At 40.3% G+C, this 18,893-nt stretch overlaps 1 protein-coding gene across 1 annotated transcript in view; it reads left to right on the top strand.

Moving 5' to 3' along the window:
- The window catches only part of FAM193A (family with sequence similarity 193 member A), a gene marked incomplete in the record, with an annotated part of 656,361 nt that overhangs the window by 156,843 nt on the left and 480,625 nt on the right, over positions 1-18,893 (top strand). Inside the window, 1 exon segment of the mRNA XM_053704204.1 lies at positions 10,353-10,519. Within this exon segment, the coding sequence (XP_053560179.1) occupies positions 10,353-10,519 (167 nt within the window).

Here is an 18,893-nt window from a genome sequence, read left to right as displayed (position 1 = left end):
GTTCGTATAAAACCTGTCATTAAGTCAATTTCTCCTCCTTGGAGTTTGAATTTGGTTCTGGGGGCTTTTCAAGCTCCTCCTTTTGAACCCATGCATTCTTTGGTCGTAATATTACTTTCTTGGAAAGTTTTTTGTTTCTTTTGGCCATCTCTTCTGCCAGAAGAGTCTCTGAATTATCTGCTCTTTCTTGTGAGTCTCCTTTTCTGATTTTTCATCAGGATGAGGCGGTGCTGCGAACTTCTTTTGAATTTTTTACCTAAGGTTGTGAATTCTAACAACCTTAGTAGAGAAATTGTGGTTCCTTCATTATGTCCTAATCCTATGAATTCTAAGGAGAAATCATTGCATTCTTTGGATGCTGTTAGAGCTTTGTATTATTTGTCATCTTTTTCGGTTTCTAGAAAAGGCCAGAAAGCTTCTGCCATTTCTTTGGCATCTTGGTTGAAATCTTTATTTCATCATGCTTATGTCGAGTCGGGTAAAACTCCGCCTCTAAGGATTACAGTTCATTCTACTAGGTCAGTTTCTACTTCCTGGGCGTTTAGGAATGAAGCTTCGATTGATCAGATTTGCAAAGCAGCAACTTGGTCCTCTTTGCATATTTTCTTCTGTTATGTGTGATCAGTCCACGGGTCATCATTACTTCTGGGATATAACTCCTCCCCAACAGGAAATGCAAGAGGATTCACCCAGCAGAGCTGCATATAGCTCCTCCCCTCTACGTCACTCCCAGTCATTCTCTTGCACCCAACGACTAGATAGGATGTGTGAGAGGACTATGGTGATTATACTTAGTTTTTATAACTTCAATCAAAAGTTTGTTATTTTACAATAGCACCGGAGCATGTTATTGCCTCTCTGGCAGAGTTTGAAGAAGAATCTACCAGAGTTTTTACTATGATTTTAACCGGAGTAGTTAAGATCATATTGCTGTTTCTCGGCCATCTGAGGGAGGTAAAAGCTTCAGATCAGGGGACAGCGGGCAGATGAATCTGCATTGAGGTATGTAGCAGTTTTTATTTTCTGAATGGAATTGATGAGAAAATCCTGCCATACCGTTATAATGACATGTATGTATACTCTACACTTCAGTATTCTGGGGATGGTACTTCACTGGAATTACTCTGTAAAAAGTACATTAAACCTTTTAATAGGTATTTATTATGTTAAACGTTTTTGCTGGAATGTAGAATCGTTTGCATTTTCTGAGGTACTGAGTGAATAAATGTTTGGGCATTATTTTTCCACTTGGCAGTTGCTTGTTTTAACTGTGACAGTTTCGTTTCTCTCTCACTGCTGTGTGTGAGGGGGAGGGGCCGTTTTTGGCGCTCTTTGCTACGCATCAAAAATTTCCAGTCAGTTACTCTTGTATTTCCTGCATGATCCGGTTCATCTCTAACAGAACTCAGGGGTCTTCAAACTTCTTTGAAGGGAGGTAGATTCTCTCAGCAGAGCTGTGAGACTTATATATTGACTGTGATTAAAAACGTTGCTCTGTAATTTTTATGTTTCAAATTTAATTATTGTTACTTTACTAATGGGAACAAACCTTTGCTAAAAGTTGTGTTGTTTTCAAGGATTGATGCTATAACTGTTTTTCAGTTCATTATTTCAACTGTCATTTAATCGTTTAGTGCTTCTTTGAGGCACAGTACGTTTTTGTTAAATAAGATTGTAACCAAGTTGCAAGTTTATTTGCTAGTGTGTTAAACATGTCTGATTCAGAGGAAGATACCTGTGTCATTTGTTCCAATGCCAAGGTGGAGCCCAATAGAAATTTATGTACTAACTGTATTGATGCTACTTTAAATAAAAGCCAATCTGTACAAATTGAACAAATTTCACCAAACAGCGAGGGGAGAGTTATGCCGACTAACTCGCCTCACGTGTCAGTACCTGCATCTCCCGCCCGGGAGGTGCGTGATATTGTGGCGCCTACAAGATATGGCTACTGTTATGACTGAAGTTTTGGCTAAATTACCAGAACTAAGAGGCAAGCGTGATCACTCTGGGGTGAGAACAGAGTGCGCTGATAATACTAGAGCCATGTCTGATACTGCGTCACAGCTTGCAGAGCATGAGGACGGAGAGCTTCATTCTGTGGGTGACGGTTCTGATCCAAACAGATTGGATTCAGATATTTCAAATTTTAAATTTAAATTGGAGAACCTCCGTGTATTACTAGGGGAGGTTTTAGCGGCTCTTAATGATTGTAACACTGTTGCAATACCAGAGAAATTGTGTAGGTTGGATAAATACTTTGCGGTACCGGCGAGTACTGACGTTTTTCCTATACCTAAGAGACTAACTGAAATTGTTACTAAGGAGTGGGATAGACCCGGTGTGCCGTTCTCACCCCCTCCAATATTTAGAAAGATGTTTCCAATAGACGCCACCACACGGGACTTATGGCAAACGGTCCCTAAGGTGAAGGGAGCAGTTTCTACTTTAGCTAAGCGTACCACTATCCCGGTGGAGGATAGCTGTGCTTTTTCAGATCCAATGGATAAAAAATTAGAGGGTTACCTTAAGAAAATGTTTGTTCAACAAGGTTTTATATTGCAACCCCTTGCATGCATCGCGCCGATTACGGCTGCGGCAGCATTTTGGATTGAGTCTCTGGAAGAGAACCTTAGTTCAGCTACGCTGGACGACATTACGGACAGGCTTAGAGTCCTTAAACTAGCTAATTCATTCATTTCGGAGGCCGTAGTACATTTAACCAAACTTACGGCTAAGAACTCAGGATTCGCCATTCAGGCACGTAGGGCGCTGTGGCTAAAATCCTGGTCAGCTGATGTAACTTCTAAGTCCAAATTACTTAATATACCTTTCAAGGGGCAAACTTTATTTGGGCCCGGTTTGAAAGAAATTATCGCTGACATTACAGGAGGTAAGGGCCACGCCCTGCCTCAAGACAAAGCCAAAGCTAAGGCTAGACAGTCTAATTTTCGTCCCTTTCGGAATTTCAAAGCAGGAGCAGCACCAACTTCCACTGCACCAAAACAGGAAGGAGCTGTTGCTCGTTACAGACAAGGCTGGAAACCTAACCAGTCCTGGAACAAGGGCAAGCAGGCCAGGAAACCTGCTGCTGCCCCTAAGACAGCATGAATCGAGGGCCCCCGATCCGGGACCGGATCTAGTGGGGGGCAGACTCTCTCTCTTCGCCCAGGCTTGGGCAAGAGATGTTCAGGATCCCTGGGCGCTAGAGATCATATCTCAGGGATACCTTCTAGACTTCAAATTCTCTCCCCCAAGAGGGAGATTTCATCTGTCAAGGTTGTCAACAAACCAGATAAAGAAAGAAGCGTTTCTACGCTGTGTACAAGATCTGTTATTAATGGGAGTGATCCATCCGGTTCCGCGGTCGGAACAAGGACAAGGGTTTTACTCAAACCTGTTTGTGGTTCCCAAAAAAGAGGGAACTTTCAGGCCAATCTTGGATTTAAAGATCCTAAACAAATTCCTAAGAGTTCCATCGTTCAAAATGGAAACTATTCGGACAATCTTACCCATGATCCAAAAGGGTCAGTACATGACCACAGTGGATTTAAAGGATGCTTACCTTCACATACCGATTCACAAAGATCATTACCGGTATCTAAGGTTTGCCTTCTTAAACAGGCATTACCAGTTTGTAGCTCTTCCATTCGGATTGGCTACGGCTCCAAGAATCTTCACAAAGGTTCTGGGTGCCCTTCTGGCGGTACTAAGACCGCGAGGAATTTCGGTAGCTCCGTACCTAGACGACATTCTGATACAAGCTTCAAGCTTTCAAACTGCCAAGTCTCATACAGAGTTAGTTCTGGCATTTCTAAGGTCGCATGGATGGAAAGTGAACGAAAAGAAGAGTTCTCTCTTTCCTCTCACAAGAGTTCCATTCTTGGGGACTCTTATAGATTCTGTAGAAATGAAGATTTATCTGACAGAAGACAGATTAACAAAGCTTCTAAATGCATGCCGTGTCCTTCATTCCATTCAACTCCCGTCAGTAGCTCAATGCATGGAGGTGATCGGCTTAATGGTAGCAGCAATGGACATAGTACCCTTTGCACGTCTACATCTCAGACCGCTGCAATTGTGCATGCTGAGTCAGTGGAATGGGGATTACTCAGACTTGTCCCCTACTCTGAATCTGGATCAAGAGACCAGAAACTCTCTTCTATGGTGGCTTTCTCGGCCACATCTGTCCAGGGGGATGCCATTCAGCAGGCCGGACTGGACAATTGTAACAACAGACGCCAGCCTACTAGGTTGGGGCGCTGTTTGGAATTCTCTGAAGGCTCAGGGACAATGGAATCAGGAGGAAAGTCTCCTACCAATAAACATTCTGGAATTGAGAGCAGTTCTCAATGCCCTTCTGGCTTGGCCCCAGTTAAAAACTCGGGGGTTCATCAGGTTTCAGTCGGACAACATCACGACTGTAGCTTACATCAACCATCAAGGAGGGACAAGAAGCTCCCTAGCAATGATGGAAGTATCAAAGATAATTCGCTGGGCAGAGTCTCACTCTTGCCATCTGTCAGCAATCCACATCCCGGGAGTGGAGAACTGGGAGGCGGATTTCTTGAGTCGCCATACTTTTCATCCGGGGGAGTGGGAACTTCATCCGGAGGTCTTTGCCCAAATACTTCGACGTTGGGGCAAACCAGAGATAGATCTCATGGCGTCTCGCCAGAACGCCAAACTTCCTCGCTACGGGTCCAGATCCAGGGATCCGGGAGCGGTTCTGATAGATGCTTTGACAGCACCTTGGAACTTCGGGATGGCTTATGTGTTTCCACCCTTCCCGCTGCTTCCTCGATTGATTGCCAAAATCAAACAGGAGAGAGCATCAGTGATTCTAATAGCGCCTGCATGGCCACGCAGGACTTGGTATGCAGATCTAGTGGACATGTCATCCTGTCCGCCTTGGTCTCTACCTCTAAGACAGGACCTTCTGATACAGGGTCCATTCAAACATCAAAATCTAACTTTTCTGAAGCTGACTGCTTGGAAATTGAACGCTTGATTTTATCAAAACGTGGTTTTTCTGAGTCGGTTATTGATACCCTGATACAGGCTAGGAAGCCTGTTACCAGAAGGATTTACCATAAGATATGGCGTAAATACCTATACTGGTGCGAATCCAAAGGTTACTCCTGGAGTAAGGTTAGGATTCCTAGGATATTGTCCTTTCTACAAGAAGGTTTAGAAAAGGGTTTATCGGCTAGTTCATTAAAGGGACAGATCTCAGCTCTGTCCATCTTGTTGCACAGGCGTCTGTCAGAAAATCCAGACGTCCAGGCCTTTTGTCAGGCTTTAGCTAGAATCAAGCCTGTGTTTAAAACTGTTGCTCCGCCATGGAGTTTAAACCTTGTTCTTAACGTTCTACAAGGAGTTCCGTTTGAACCCCTTCATTCCATTGATATAAAGTTGTTATCTTGGAAAGTGTTATTTTTAATGGCTATTTCTTCGGCTCGGAGAGTCTCTGAGTTATCAGCTTTACATTGTGATTCTCCTTATTTGATTTTTCATTCAGATAAGGTAGTTCTGCGTACTAAACCTGGGTTCTTACCTAAGGTAGTCACTAACAGGAACATCAATCAAGAGATCGTGGTTCCTTCCCTGTGCCCGAATCCTTCTTCAAAGAAGGAACGTCTTCTACACAATCTGGATGTAGTTCGTGCCCTCAAGTTCTACTTGCAGGCAACTAAGGATTTTCGACAAACGTCTTCCCTGTTTGTCGTGTACTCTGGTCAGAGGAGAGGTCATAAGGCTTCGGCTACCTCTCTCTCCTTCTGGCTTCGTAGCATAATTCGTTTAGCCTATGAGACTGCTGGACAGCAGCCTCCTGAAAGAATTACAGCTCATTCTACTAGAGCTGTGGCTTCCACTTGGGCCTTTAAGAATGAGGCCTCTGTTGAACAGATTTGCAAGGCTGCAACTTGGTCTTCGCTTCATACTTTTTCCAAATTTTACAAATTTGACACTTTTGCTTCTTCGGAGGCTATTTTTGGGAGAAAGGTTCTTCAGGCAGTGGTTCCTTCTGTATAATGAGCCTGCCTATCCCTCCCGTCATCCGTGTACTTTTGCTTTGGTATTGGTATCCCAGAAGTAATGATGACCCGTGGACTGATCACACATAACAGAAGAAAACATAATTTATGCTTACCTGATAAATTCCTTTCTTCTGTTGTGTGATCAGTCCACGGCCCGCCCTGTTTTTTAAGGCAGGTAAATATCTTTTAAATTATACTCCAGTCACCACTTCACCCTTGGTTTCTCCTTTCTCGTTGATTCTTGGTCGAATGACTGGGAGTGACGTAGAGGGGAGGAGCTATATGCAGCTCTGCTGGGTGAATCCTCTTGCATTTCCTGTTGGGGAGGAGTTATATCCCAGAAGTAATGATGACCCGTGGACTGATCACACAACAGAAGAAAGGAATTTATCAGGTAAGCATAAATTATGTTTTTTCTAAAATTCTACCATTTTGATGTGTTTTCTTCTTCTGAAGCAGTTTTTGGTAGAAAAGTTCTTCAGGCAGTGGTTTCAGTTTGAATCTTCTGCTTATGTTTTTCATTAAACTTTATTTTGGGTGTGGATTATTTTCAGCAGGAATTGGCTGTCTTTATTTTATCCCTCCCTCTCTAGTGACTCTTGTGTGGAAAGATCCACATCTTGGGTAGTCATTATCCCATACGTCACTAGCTCATGGACTCTTGCTAATTACATGAAAGAAAACATAATTTCTGTAAGAACTTACCTGATGAATTCATTTCTTTCATATTAGCAAGAGTCCATGAGGCCCGCCCTTTTTTGTGGTGCTTATGATTTTTTTGTATAAAGCACAATTATTCCAATTCCTTATTTCTTCTTGGCTATTCGTTAAACTGAATTGTGGGTGTGGTGAGGGGTGTATTTATAGGCATTTTAAGGTTTGGGAAACTTTGCCCCTCCTGGTAGGAATGTATATCCCATACGTCACTAGCTCATGGACTCTTGCTAATATGAAAGAAATGAATTTATCAGGTAAGTTCTTACATAAATTATGTTTTTTCCGCCGTTTCCACTTCTCCCTTGTGTAGTGTCCCGCATCAAGCAGGAGTAAGCATCAGTGATACCGATTTCTCCATCATGTCCGAAGGATGTGGTTCACAAACCTGGTGGGGATGTCCTCATCTATGGAGGTTACCTTGTTGCAGGGATCTGCTGTAACAGGGTCGCTTTTGTTCATCAAAATCTAGATTCTCTGAGGCTGACTGCATGGAGATTGAACACTTAGTCTTAGCCAGGAGAGGTTTCTCTGAGAGGGTTATTGACACACTCATTCAGGCTCTTAAGCCTATTACTCGTCGCATCTACCATAAGGTGTGGAAAGCTTACCTGTTCTGGTGTGAAGGAGCGTGCTTTCGCCTGGCATTAGGTCAAGACTGCCAGGATTCTTTCTTTTCTCAAGGAGGGTCTTGAGAATGGCCTTTCTGCTAGTGCCCTGAGGGGACAGATTTCGGCCCTTTGTTTTGCTGCACTAGAGACTTGCAGAGCTTCCTGACGTGCAATCCTTAGTTAAGGCTCTGATAGAGGATCAGACCATTGTATAGATCTAACACTCCACTTTGGAGTTTGAATCTTAAGTTTTTGCAACGGGCTCCTTGTGAGCCTATTCATTCGATTGACATTAAAATGTTGTCCTGGAAGGTTCTTTTTCTATTGGCCTTTTCTGAAATGGCTGCCTTGCAATGTGAGCCTCCCTATCTAGTGTTTCACACTAAGGCTATCCTACGTACCTGTTGGTGTTTTCTTCCTAAGATGGGGTCTGATCGTAATATCTATAAGGAGATTGTGGTTCCTTAATTGTCTCCCAATCCTCCTCCTTCGAAGGAACGTTTACTTCATAATCTGGATGTTGTTCGAGCTTTGAAGTTTTATTTTCAAGCTACTAAGGATTTTAGACAAACTTCTAACTTGTTTTGTTATCTACTCTGGGAAGCGTAAGAGTTTGAAGGCCTCTTCGACTTCCTTATCTTTTTGGTTGAGGAGCATTATACGCTTAGCTTACGAGTCAGCAGGACTTAGACCTCCTCAAAGGATTACTGCTCATTCCACTAGACCGGTGGCTTCCTCTTCGGCCTTTAAAAATGAGGCATCTATGGATCAGATTTGTAAGGAGGCTACCTGGTCCTCCTTACATACTTATTTTTTGTGTGTAAATTTGACATGTTTGGTGTGTTTGCTTCGGCTGAAGCAGCTTTTGGGAGAAAAGTTTTGAAGGCTGTGGTGCCCTCAGATTAGGGCTCGCCTCTTTTACTTCTCCCGTTATCATTCAGTGTGGTCTAGAGCTTGGGTATAGTTTTCCCAACAGTAAGGAATGATGCCGTGGACTTGCTTCATATTAAGAAGGAAAACATAAATTATGCTTGCCTGATAATTTTGTTTTTCTTTTCTGGCACTATTTTTACCCTGATGTTTCTCCTACTGTTCCTTGTTACCTTGGTAGAATGACTGAAGTTTGAGGGAAGTGGGGGGGAGAGGAGTATTTAAGCCTTAGGCTGTGGTGTCTCCTCCTAGTGGCCAGGTTCAGTATTTCCCAACAGTAAGGAATGATGCCGTGGACTCTCCTCATACAAAAGCAAATTAAATTATCAGGTAAGCATAATTTTTTTTATTTTTTTTATTTTATGATTTAGCTAGATCATGCAGTTTTAAACTACTTTTCAATTTACTTCTATTATATTTTCTTTGTTCACTTGTTAACTTTTTTTTTAAAAAGCATACAGGAACAGCAATGCAATGCTGGGAGCTAGCTGCTAATTGGTGGCTGCATTTATATGCCACTTGCCGTTGGCTCCCCTGATATATTCAGGTAGCTCCGAGCTGTGCATTTTTGCTAATACATGTATATTGCAAAATTATTTTATTAAAAATTTAAATGCATCAGTGTGTATTCCAATTTTGTTTAAAAATGTCCCTTTAAAGTTAAATGAAAAGGAGGAAAATAAATAGGGGCAATATATTGCACAGTTTTGCTATGCATAATTAAGCACTTTTGTTACAATCTTAAGATGTTTACTCTTGCTTTAAAGTGATTTAACTTTTTTACGAAATAAAGCCCAGTATCAAATATTAATCTTAAAAACAGGGGCACTTTAATTAAAGTTTACAATGATGCTTATCTTTTAAAATACTTAGCTTTGTGTTATGGTAAACATAATGCAGATCCTCCGCCCGCATCTGCTAGTTTCATTAGCATATCAATGACTCATGAGGCTTCTTCCATTCGTTGTGTTGCCCCACAAGCTGCACGCCAAAGGGGGCGCGCAACGATTGAAGGAAGCCTGATTAGTCATAGATATGCTAAAGAAAGCAGGAGCTGTAGGCAGAGGATCAGCTTTATGTTTACCATAAAGCAAAGGTAAATGCTTTAAAAAAATAAGCATTGTATTCTTTAATGAATTTAAGTGCCCCTGTTTTTAAGATTATTTGATACTGGGTTTTAACTAGTTAGTTAACAATCGCTTTAAGTCCAATCTGTAAATAATTAGTTTGAGGGATACTTGTGATTGTTTGAGAAAAACTTTGGGGTTGCATAAAATACAATATTTATTTACGGAACTTTGAACATATGGTTATTAATCTTTATTAAAGGGATATATGAGATTGTAATATACAATTTTTAATTATATTTGTCCCCCTTTTCTGTAATTTAACTCTGAACATTGTTTTTTTTTTTTTTTTTTTGTGGATTCCTTTTGAGTTTCTATAAAGTAATGGGTGCTGCCATGTTTTAACTTAAGTTGCCCCTTATCTGTTTCCTCTGCTGAAGGCAATTAGGGATAGATAAAACAGGCAATAAAAAAGGCTGTGTGGCGCATAGGAGAACCTAAAAGGGATTTCTCACAGCTTAGTTTGCAGAGATATAAATAGAAAATTAGTTCAACCATGACGGCGCCCATTACTGTATAGAAACTAAAGTACTTTCTAAAAACTAAACCTTTACACTTTCATTATTTGAACAACTAATATAATTGTAAAAAATACATCTAGATATTGTTTTAAAGCTAATCTTTGGTTTGAATGTATTTACTGTTTATCATCTCTTTAAGCAGCAGCATATTTAGAGTGCACAAGAGTTTCTCCTACAGAGTGTAGAATGCAGGGCTTTTTATATAGTCTGCTATAAAAACCACTTCTAAATATTGCAAGTAGACTCCTTGTACTTCAGCAAAAATAAATACATTAACCCTTTAAGGACACAGCTTTCTGTTTGTTCAATTGTTTTATGACGGAAAAATTCGGTCATATGTCCTTAAGAGGTTAAAATGCGTTTAGCCTTAAAAACATTTATTTTTCTTTGTTTCTTGTTTGTTGTTAGAACCAAGATTTCCTTTTACATATGCCTCCTGGAAACAGCGGTTCAAAGCAAGAGTCTGTGGCTGGAGGACGAATGCTTGTTGGATCACAGTCTGTCCCATCTACTGTTGCTCTCAATTCCACGGCTCCTGAAGTAGCATGTAGTTGTGACGCCTGTAATGAGCGCCGGTAAGATATTCTCGTTTTGTTTAAAGTAAGAATGTTTAGGATTTATTTTTCACCTGGTTTTCCAAATGTCTTCAAGTCTTTTAAAGCTAGTATGATTGTGAGGGCATGTTTGTAACTCTGTTCTGATCTGTTTATCTACTTACTAAACATAAATGCTCCACTTCTCGTATGCAATCTGTAGCTTTCTGAATTCAGCAGCTCACTTTTAGAAAGGAAATACAGATTTAGGAAAAGCGATGTTTTCTCTGTTGCTTCTTATGCAGGCAATTGTTTTTTTTTTGTATTCTAGCTAATATTTCTGTTCATAGTTCCTTTACGAGTTACTTTTCCCCTTGAAAAAAGGTAGAACCCACCCCCCTTATATTTTTTTATTTTTTTCCCCCTATTTACGAACATTTAACCTCAGAAACATTGTAGTGTAAAAATGCTTTGTCTCATGTAAAATGTTTTTTCTTTTAGCCAATAGCATTTTATGTGTATTTGTGTGGGGGCACTGTGTTCATTGGATGCTGTTTAAAGGGCCATTATAGTTATAAAATTAAATGCTCTAATTTTGTTAGACCAGGGGTCGACAAATCTATTTAGAAGCCAGACATACTTAACAGTGCATCCAGAGGAAAGTGGTGTTTAAAGTGAGCAGTCAAATAAATGTGCTGTAGCACATTGCATGTTGACTGGCTCTCAGATTTTTTTCAAACCCGCCCCCTAGCTTTTCCTAGTCTGTAAAGCTGTTTATTTTGAATGTAAGACGTTAGTATGAGCATTACATATTTATTATTACTACATTTCTATTTTAGACCAAGAGAAAAGAAAACCGATTTATTTAAGAGACATTATAAAACTTATTTCTTTCATGTAATTAGCAAGAGTCCATGAGCTAGTGACGTATGGGATATACATTCCTACCAGGAGGGGCAAAGTTTCCCAAACCTTAAAATGCCTATAAATACACCCCTCACCACACCCACAATTCAGTTTTACAAACTTTGCCTCCCGTGGAGGTGGTGAAGTAAGTTTGTGCTAGATTCTTCGTTGATATGCGCTCTGCAGCAGGCTGGAGCCCGGTTTTCCTCTCAGCGTGCAGTGAATGTCAGAGGGATGTGAAGAGAGTATTGCCTATTTGAATTCAATGATCTCCTTCTACGGGGTCTATTTCATAGGTTCTCTGTTATTGGTCGTAGAGATTCATCTCTTACCTCCCTTTTCAGATCGACGATATACTCTTATATATACCATTACCTCTACTGATTCTCGTTTCAGTACTGGTTTGGCTTTCTACTATATGTAGATGAGTGTCCTGGGGTAAGTAAGTCTTATTTCTCCAACATAGGTGTGTCCGGTCCACGGCGTCATCCTTACTTGTGGGATATTCTCTTCCCCAACAGGAAATGGCAAAGAGCCCAGCAAAGCTGGTCACATGATCCCTCCTAGGCTCCGCCTACCCCAGTCATTCTCTTTGCCGTTGTACAGGCAACATCTCCACGGAGATGGCTTAGAGTTTTTTAGTGTTTAACTGTAGTTTTTATTATTCAATCAAGAGTTTGTTATTTTAAAATAGTGCTGGTATGTACTATTTACTCTGAAACAGAAAAGAGATGAAGATTTCTGTTTGTAAGAGGAAAATGATTTTAGCAACCGTTACTAAAATCCATGGCTGTTCCACACAGGACTGTTGAGAGGAATTAACTTCAGTTGGGGGAACAGTAAGCAGTCTTTTGCTGCTTGAGGTATGACACATTCTAACAAGACGATGTAATGCTGGAAGCTGTCATTTTCCCTATGGGATCCGGTAAGCCATTTTTATTCAGACAGTAAATAAGGGCTTCACAAGGGCTTATTAAGACTGTAGACATTTTCTGGGCTAAATCGATTCATATATACACATATTTAGCCTTGAGGAATCATTTAATCTGGGTATTTTTGTAAAATAATATCGGCAGGCACTGTTTTAGACACCTTATTCTCTAGGGGCTTTCCCTAATCATAGGCAGAGCCTCATTTTCGCGCCGGTATTGCGCACTTGTTTTTGAGAAGCATGACATGCAGTCGCATGTGTGAGGAGCTCTGATACATAGAAAAGACTTTCTGAAGGCGTCATTTGGTATCGTATTCCCCTTTGGGCTTGGTTGGGTCTCAGCAAAGCAGATACCAGGGACTGTAAAGGGGTTAAAGATAAAAACGGCTCCGGTTCCGTTATTTTAAGGGTTAAAGCTTCCAAATTTGGTGTGCAATACTTTTAAGGCTTTAAGACACTGTGGTGAAATTTTGGTGAATTTTGAACAATTCCTTCATACTTTTTCGCAATTGCAGTAATAAAGTGTGTTCAGTTTAAAATTTAAAGTGACAGTAACGGTTTTATTTTAAAACGTTTTTTGTACTTTGTTATCAAGTTTATGCCTGTTTAACATGTCTGAACTACCAGATAGACTGTGTTCTGAATGTGGGGAAGCCAAGGTTCCTTCTCATTTAAATAGATGTGATTTATGTGACACTGAAAATGATGCCCAAGATGATTCCTCAAGTGAGGGGAGTAAGCATGGTACTGCATCATTCCCTCCTTCGTCTACACCAGTCTTGCCCACTCAGGAGGCCCCTAGTACATCTAGCGCGCCAATACTCCTTACTATGCAACAATTAACGGCTGTAATGGATAATTCTATCAAAAACATTTTAGCCAAAATGCCCACTTATCAGCGTAAGCGCGACTGCTCTGTTTTAGATACTGGAGAGCATGAGGACGCTGATGATAATGGTTCTGAAATGCCCCTACACCAGTCTGAGGGGGCCAGGGAGGTTTTGTCTGAGGGAGAAATTTCAGATTCAGGGAAAATTTCTCAACAAGCTGAACCCGATGTGATTACATTTAAATTTAAGTTGGAACATCTCCGCGCTCTGCTTAAGGAGGTATTATCCACTCTGGATGATTGTGAGAATTTGATCATCCCAGAGAAACTATGTAAAATGGACAAGTTCCTAGAGGTCCCGGGGCTCCCAGAAGCTTTTCCTATACCCAAGCGGGTGGCGGACATTGTAAATAAAGAATGGGAAAGGCCCGGTATACCTTTCGTCCCTCCCCCCATATTTAAAAAAATTGTTTCCTATGGTCGACCCCAGAAAGGACTTATGGCAGACAGTCCCCAAGGTCGAGGGAGCGGTTTCTACTTTAAACAAACGCACCACTATACCCATAGAAGATAGTTGTGCTTTCAAAGATCCTATGGATAAAAACTTAGGTTTGCTTAAAAAGATGTTTGTTCAGCAAGGTTACCTTCTACAACCAATTTCATGCATTGTCCCTGTCACTACAGCCGCGTGTTTCTGGTTCGATGAGCTAGTAAAGGCGATCGATAGTGATTCTCCTCCTTATGAGGAGATTATGGACAGAATCCGTGCTCTCAAATTGGCTAATTCTTTCACCCTAGACGCCACTTTGCAATTGGCTAGGTTAGCGGCGAAAAATTCTGGGTTTGCTATTGTGGCGCGCAGAGCGCTTTGGTTGAAATCTTGGTCAGCGGATGCGTCTTCCAAGAACAAACTACTTAACATTCCTTTCAAGGGGAAAACGCTGTTTGGCCCTGACTTGAAAGAGATTATCTCTGATATCACTGGGGGTAAGGGCCACGCCCTTCCTCAGGATAGGTCTTTCAAGGCCAAAAATAAACCTAATTTTCGTCCCTTTCGTAGAAATGGACCAGCCCCAAGGGCTACGTCCTCTAAGCAAGAGGGTAATACTTCTCAAGCCAAGCCAGCCTGGAGACCAATGCAAGGCTGGAACAAGGGAAAGCAGGCCAAGAAACCTGCCACTGCTACCAAGACAGCATGAAATGTTGGCCCCCGATCCGGGACCGGATCTGGTGGGGGGCAGACTCTCTCTTTTCGCTCAGGCTTGGGCAAGAGATGTTCTGGATCCTTGGGCACTAGAAATAGTCTCCCAAGGTTATCTTCTGGAATTCAAGGGGCTTCCCCCAAGGGGAAGGTTCCACAGGTCTCAATTGTCTTCAGACCACATAAAGAGACAGGCATTCTTACATTGTGTAGAAGACCTGTTAAAAATGGGAGTGATTCATCCTGTTCCATTAGGAGAACAAGGGATGGGGTTCTACTCCAATCTGTTCATAGTTCCCAAAAAAGAGGGAACGTTCAGACCAATCTTAGATCTCAAGATCTTAAACAAGTTTCTCAAGGTTCCATCGTTCAAAATGGAAACCATTCGAACAATTCTTCCTTCCATCCAGGAAGGTCAATTCATGACCACGGTGGATTTAAAGGATGCGTATCTACATATTCCTATCCACAAGGAACATCATCGGTTCCTAAGGTTCGCATTCCTGGACAAGCATTACCAGTTCGTGGCGCTTCCTTTCGGATTAGCCACTGCTCCAAGGATTTTCACAAAGGTCCTAGGGTCCCTTCTAGCGGTACTAAGACCAAGGGGCATTGCAGTAGTTCCTTACTTGGACGACATTCTGATTCAAGCGTCGTCCCTTCCTCAAGCAAAGGCTCACACGGACATAGTCCTGGCCTTTCTCAGATCTCACGGATGGAAAGTGAACGTGGAAAGAGTTCTCTATCTCCGTCGACAAGGGTTCCCTTCTTGGGAACTATAATAGACTCCTTAGAAATGAGGATTTTTCTGACAGAGGCCAGAAAAACAAAACTTCTAAACTCTTGTCAAATACTTCATTCCGTTCCTCTTCCTTCCATAGCGCAGTGCATGGAAGTAATAGGTTTGATGGTAGCGGCAATGGACATAGTTCCTTTTGCGCGCATTCATCTAAGACCATTACAACTGTGCATGCTCAGTCAGTGGAATGGGGACTATACAGACTTGTCTCCGAAGATACAAGTAAATCAGAGGACCAGAGACTCACTCCGTTGGTGGCTGTCCCTGGACAACCTGTCACAAGGAATGACCTTCCGCAGACCAGAGTGGGTCATTGTCACGACCGACGCCAGTCTGATGGGCTGGGGCGCGGTCTGGGGACCCCTGAAAGCTCAGGGTCTTTGGTCTCGGGAAGAATCTCTTCTACCGATAAATATTCTGGAACTGAGAGCGATATTCAATGCTCTCAAGGCTTGGCCTCAGCTAGCAAAGGCCAAGTTCATACGGTTTCAATCAGACAACATGACGACTGTTGCGTACATCAACCATCAGGGGGGAACAAGGAGTTCCCTGGCGATGGAAGAAGTGACCAAAATCATTCAATGGGCGGAGACTCACTCCTGCCACCTGTCTGCAATCCACATCCCAGGAGTGGAAAATTGGGAAGCGGATTTTCTGAGTCGTCAGACATTACATCCGGGGGAGTGGGAACTCCATCCGGAAATCTTTGCCCAAATTACTCAACTGTGGGGCATTCCAGACATGGATCTGATGGCCTCTCGTCAGAACTTCAAGGTTCCTTGCTACGGGTCCAGATCCAGGGATCCCAAGGCGACTCTAGTAGATGCACTAGTAGCACCTTGGACCTTCAAACTAGCTTATGTATTCCCGCCGTTTCCTCTCATCCCCAGGCTGGTAGCCAGGATCAGAAGAAAAAATGGGGTTTATTTAGCAGCGCTAAAAAAAGCTAGGGAATGATGATACCAATCTAATTTATGTTTTATACAATCTATTTTATTTAAAAATTCTTATAACACATAAAAACAACAGCAAATGCTTTTCCTAATTAATAAAGGGACGTCTCCCTTATACAACACTTATAAAAACAGACTAGAACCATATAATCCTAGAATTTCAGGTATAAAGGAATTAATTCTATAGATAACATATGGCAAGCAACAAATTTCTAAGATAAATGGTGAATTAAATATTTAAAAGGCACAAATGTATCAATCCTAATAGCTTTACAGTTCTTCAGTAACAAATTCAGTTATAAAGTTACACAGTTACTTTCCTTGGACATATAATTGGCTCAGGTGTGCTGGATAGTTAAAAAGGCAAAAAACAGCCAATATTCTGATTTAGGTGCCAAAGCAATCGTGGTTAATGGAAATGGTTAATTTAACAGATGAATACCTTGATGTCTTTAAAGTTCAGTTTGCGTGTTTTAAAAAACGTAGTGCAAATTAGTGTAGAGGTACCTTAATCTGTCCTGGTTGCAACCGCTGATTATCTTCACTGTGAGGGATTCACAGACTGTTTGTTCCTGGTGCTTCTGATAAGTCACCTGACCTTCTCTTTGATTCAGAGGTCAGGGGTGATGATCCGTTCTGGTGATGTAGTTATTCTTTTTTTTTTTTTTTTGTTTTCCTTTCTTCTTATAGCCCAAATATTGTTTTCATCTGGGTTCCCTCAGACTTCTTAAGGTTTGAAGAAATCTTTGGTCAGTGTTTAGCAGTAACACTGTATTCCCTGAAGTTACCAAAGGTAGATTTTAACTTGCAGGGTCAGGAGAAAAGTTTAAAGTTGCAGGGTCACACAGCTTTGTGACAGTAGTAAATGAAGTTTAGTAGAGTGTAGCAGGTCCCATTCAACGCGTTTCACCCTTCTGGGCTTTATCAAGAATGCTTATCCTGCTAGCTTCTGGCTTTTTAAAGGTATGAATGTGTTTTGATTGGTTCCTTCATTTCCTTTTGATTTCTATCAACACCTGTGTGGCTTCCAATGTAAAGGTGGACTTTATTTAAGTTGGTAATGATTGTTTCTGTGTTGTTATTTAGTTACATGATACACAAGGAAGAGAACTTATCATTTCTGCTTTATTAGCATTCACACAATTCAACTTATATATTTCAATTCTAAAGTGCCTTTATTAGATAATATACATTTAGATCGTGCAAACTTAAAATTACCTAAACTGAAACGAAAATATAAGAATCAGAATTACCATTCCCATATCTAGAATTATTGTAAGTGGGTAAAAATTAATGATATATATATATTCCTTTTCAACAAAGGATAGTAAGTTCAACAATTTATAAATTTGTAACAATTTAAAAATGGACGTAACGAAAATATAAGAATCAGAATCATCATTCCCATATCTAGAATTATTGTTAGTGGGTAAATGTTAACGATATATACATATTCCTTTTCAACAAAGGATAGTAAGTTCAACAATTTATACATTTGTAACAATTTAAAAATGGACGAAACGAAAATATAAGAATCAGAATCATCATTCCCATATCTAGAATTATTGTTAGTGGGTAAAAATTAACGATATATACATATTCCTTTTCAACAAAGGATAGTAAGTTCAACAATTTATAAATTTGTAACAATTTAAAAATGGACGAAACGAAAATATAAGAATCAGAATCATCATTCCCATATCTAGAATTATTGTTAGTGGGTAAAAATGAACGATATATACATATTCCTTTTCAACAAAGGATAGTAAGTTCAACAATTTATAAATTAACAATTTAAAAATGGATGTACAATTAAATCAGAAATTATCAATCCCATAACTAGAGTTATTGCTAGTGGGTAAAAATATGGCTTATTCAATTAATTTATTTATTTTAGGGGGATAAAAATTCCTTTTTAATTACTAGAAAAATGAATTTATATAGGGCTTGTACTATCTTTGCCCAAGATAAATTGAAATGTTATTGCTTATTTAATGTATGTGAGTATTTTCTATATAAGTGGCTGATTTAACCTGGAAAATGTTCGCATATTGTAAGAGACTTTTATAAGAAGGGGGAAATGTCTATCTCAGAGTTCAAGCCTCCAGGTTGGAGGGTATTCATTAGGTATATAATTTCAGCTTCTGCCTTTAGGAGTTTATTTTCCCAGTTTCCCCCTCTCCAGTCGGGGTGAACTTTTTTAATTCCCCAATATTTAAAATCTTTAAGGTTGTTGTTGTGTACTTCCCTAAAGTGGCGATAGATATAAGGGTCAAGGTTACCCCTATTTACCCACTAACAATAATTCTAGATATGGGAATGATGATTCTGATTCTTATATTTTCGTTACGTCCATTTTTAAATTGTTACAAATTTATAAATTGTTGAACTTACTATCCTTTGTTGAAAAGGAATATATATATATCATTAATTTTTACCCACTTACAATAATTCTAGATATGGGAATGGTAATTCTGATTCTTATATTTTCGTTTCAGTTTAGGTAATTTTAAGTTTGCACGATCTAAATGTATATTATCTAATAAAGGCACTTTAGAATTGAAATATATAAGTTGAATTGTGTGAATGCTAATAAAGCAGAAATGATAAGTTCTCTTCCTTGTGTATCATGTAACTAAATAACAACACAGAAACAATCATTACCAACTTAAATAAAGTCCACCTTTACATTGGAAGCCACACAGGTGTTGATAGAAATCAAAAGGAAATGAAGGAACCAATCAAAACACATTCATACCTTTAAAAAGCCAGAAGCTAGCAGGATAAGCATTCTTGA

The sequence above is a fragment of the Bombina bombina genome, chromosome 2, assembly GCF_027579735.1.
Source record: "Bombina bombina isolate aBomBom1 chromosome 2, aBomBom1.pri, whole genome shotgun sequence".
In the NCBI taxonomy this organism is placed as follows: domain Eukaryota; kingdom Metazoa; phylum Chordata; class Amphibia; order Anura; family Bombinatoridae; genus Bombina; species Bombina bombina.
The sequence above is the reverse complement of the archived record's forward strand: the minus strand, read 5'-3'. Positions and strand labels throughout refer to the sequence as shown.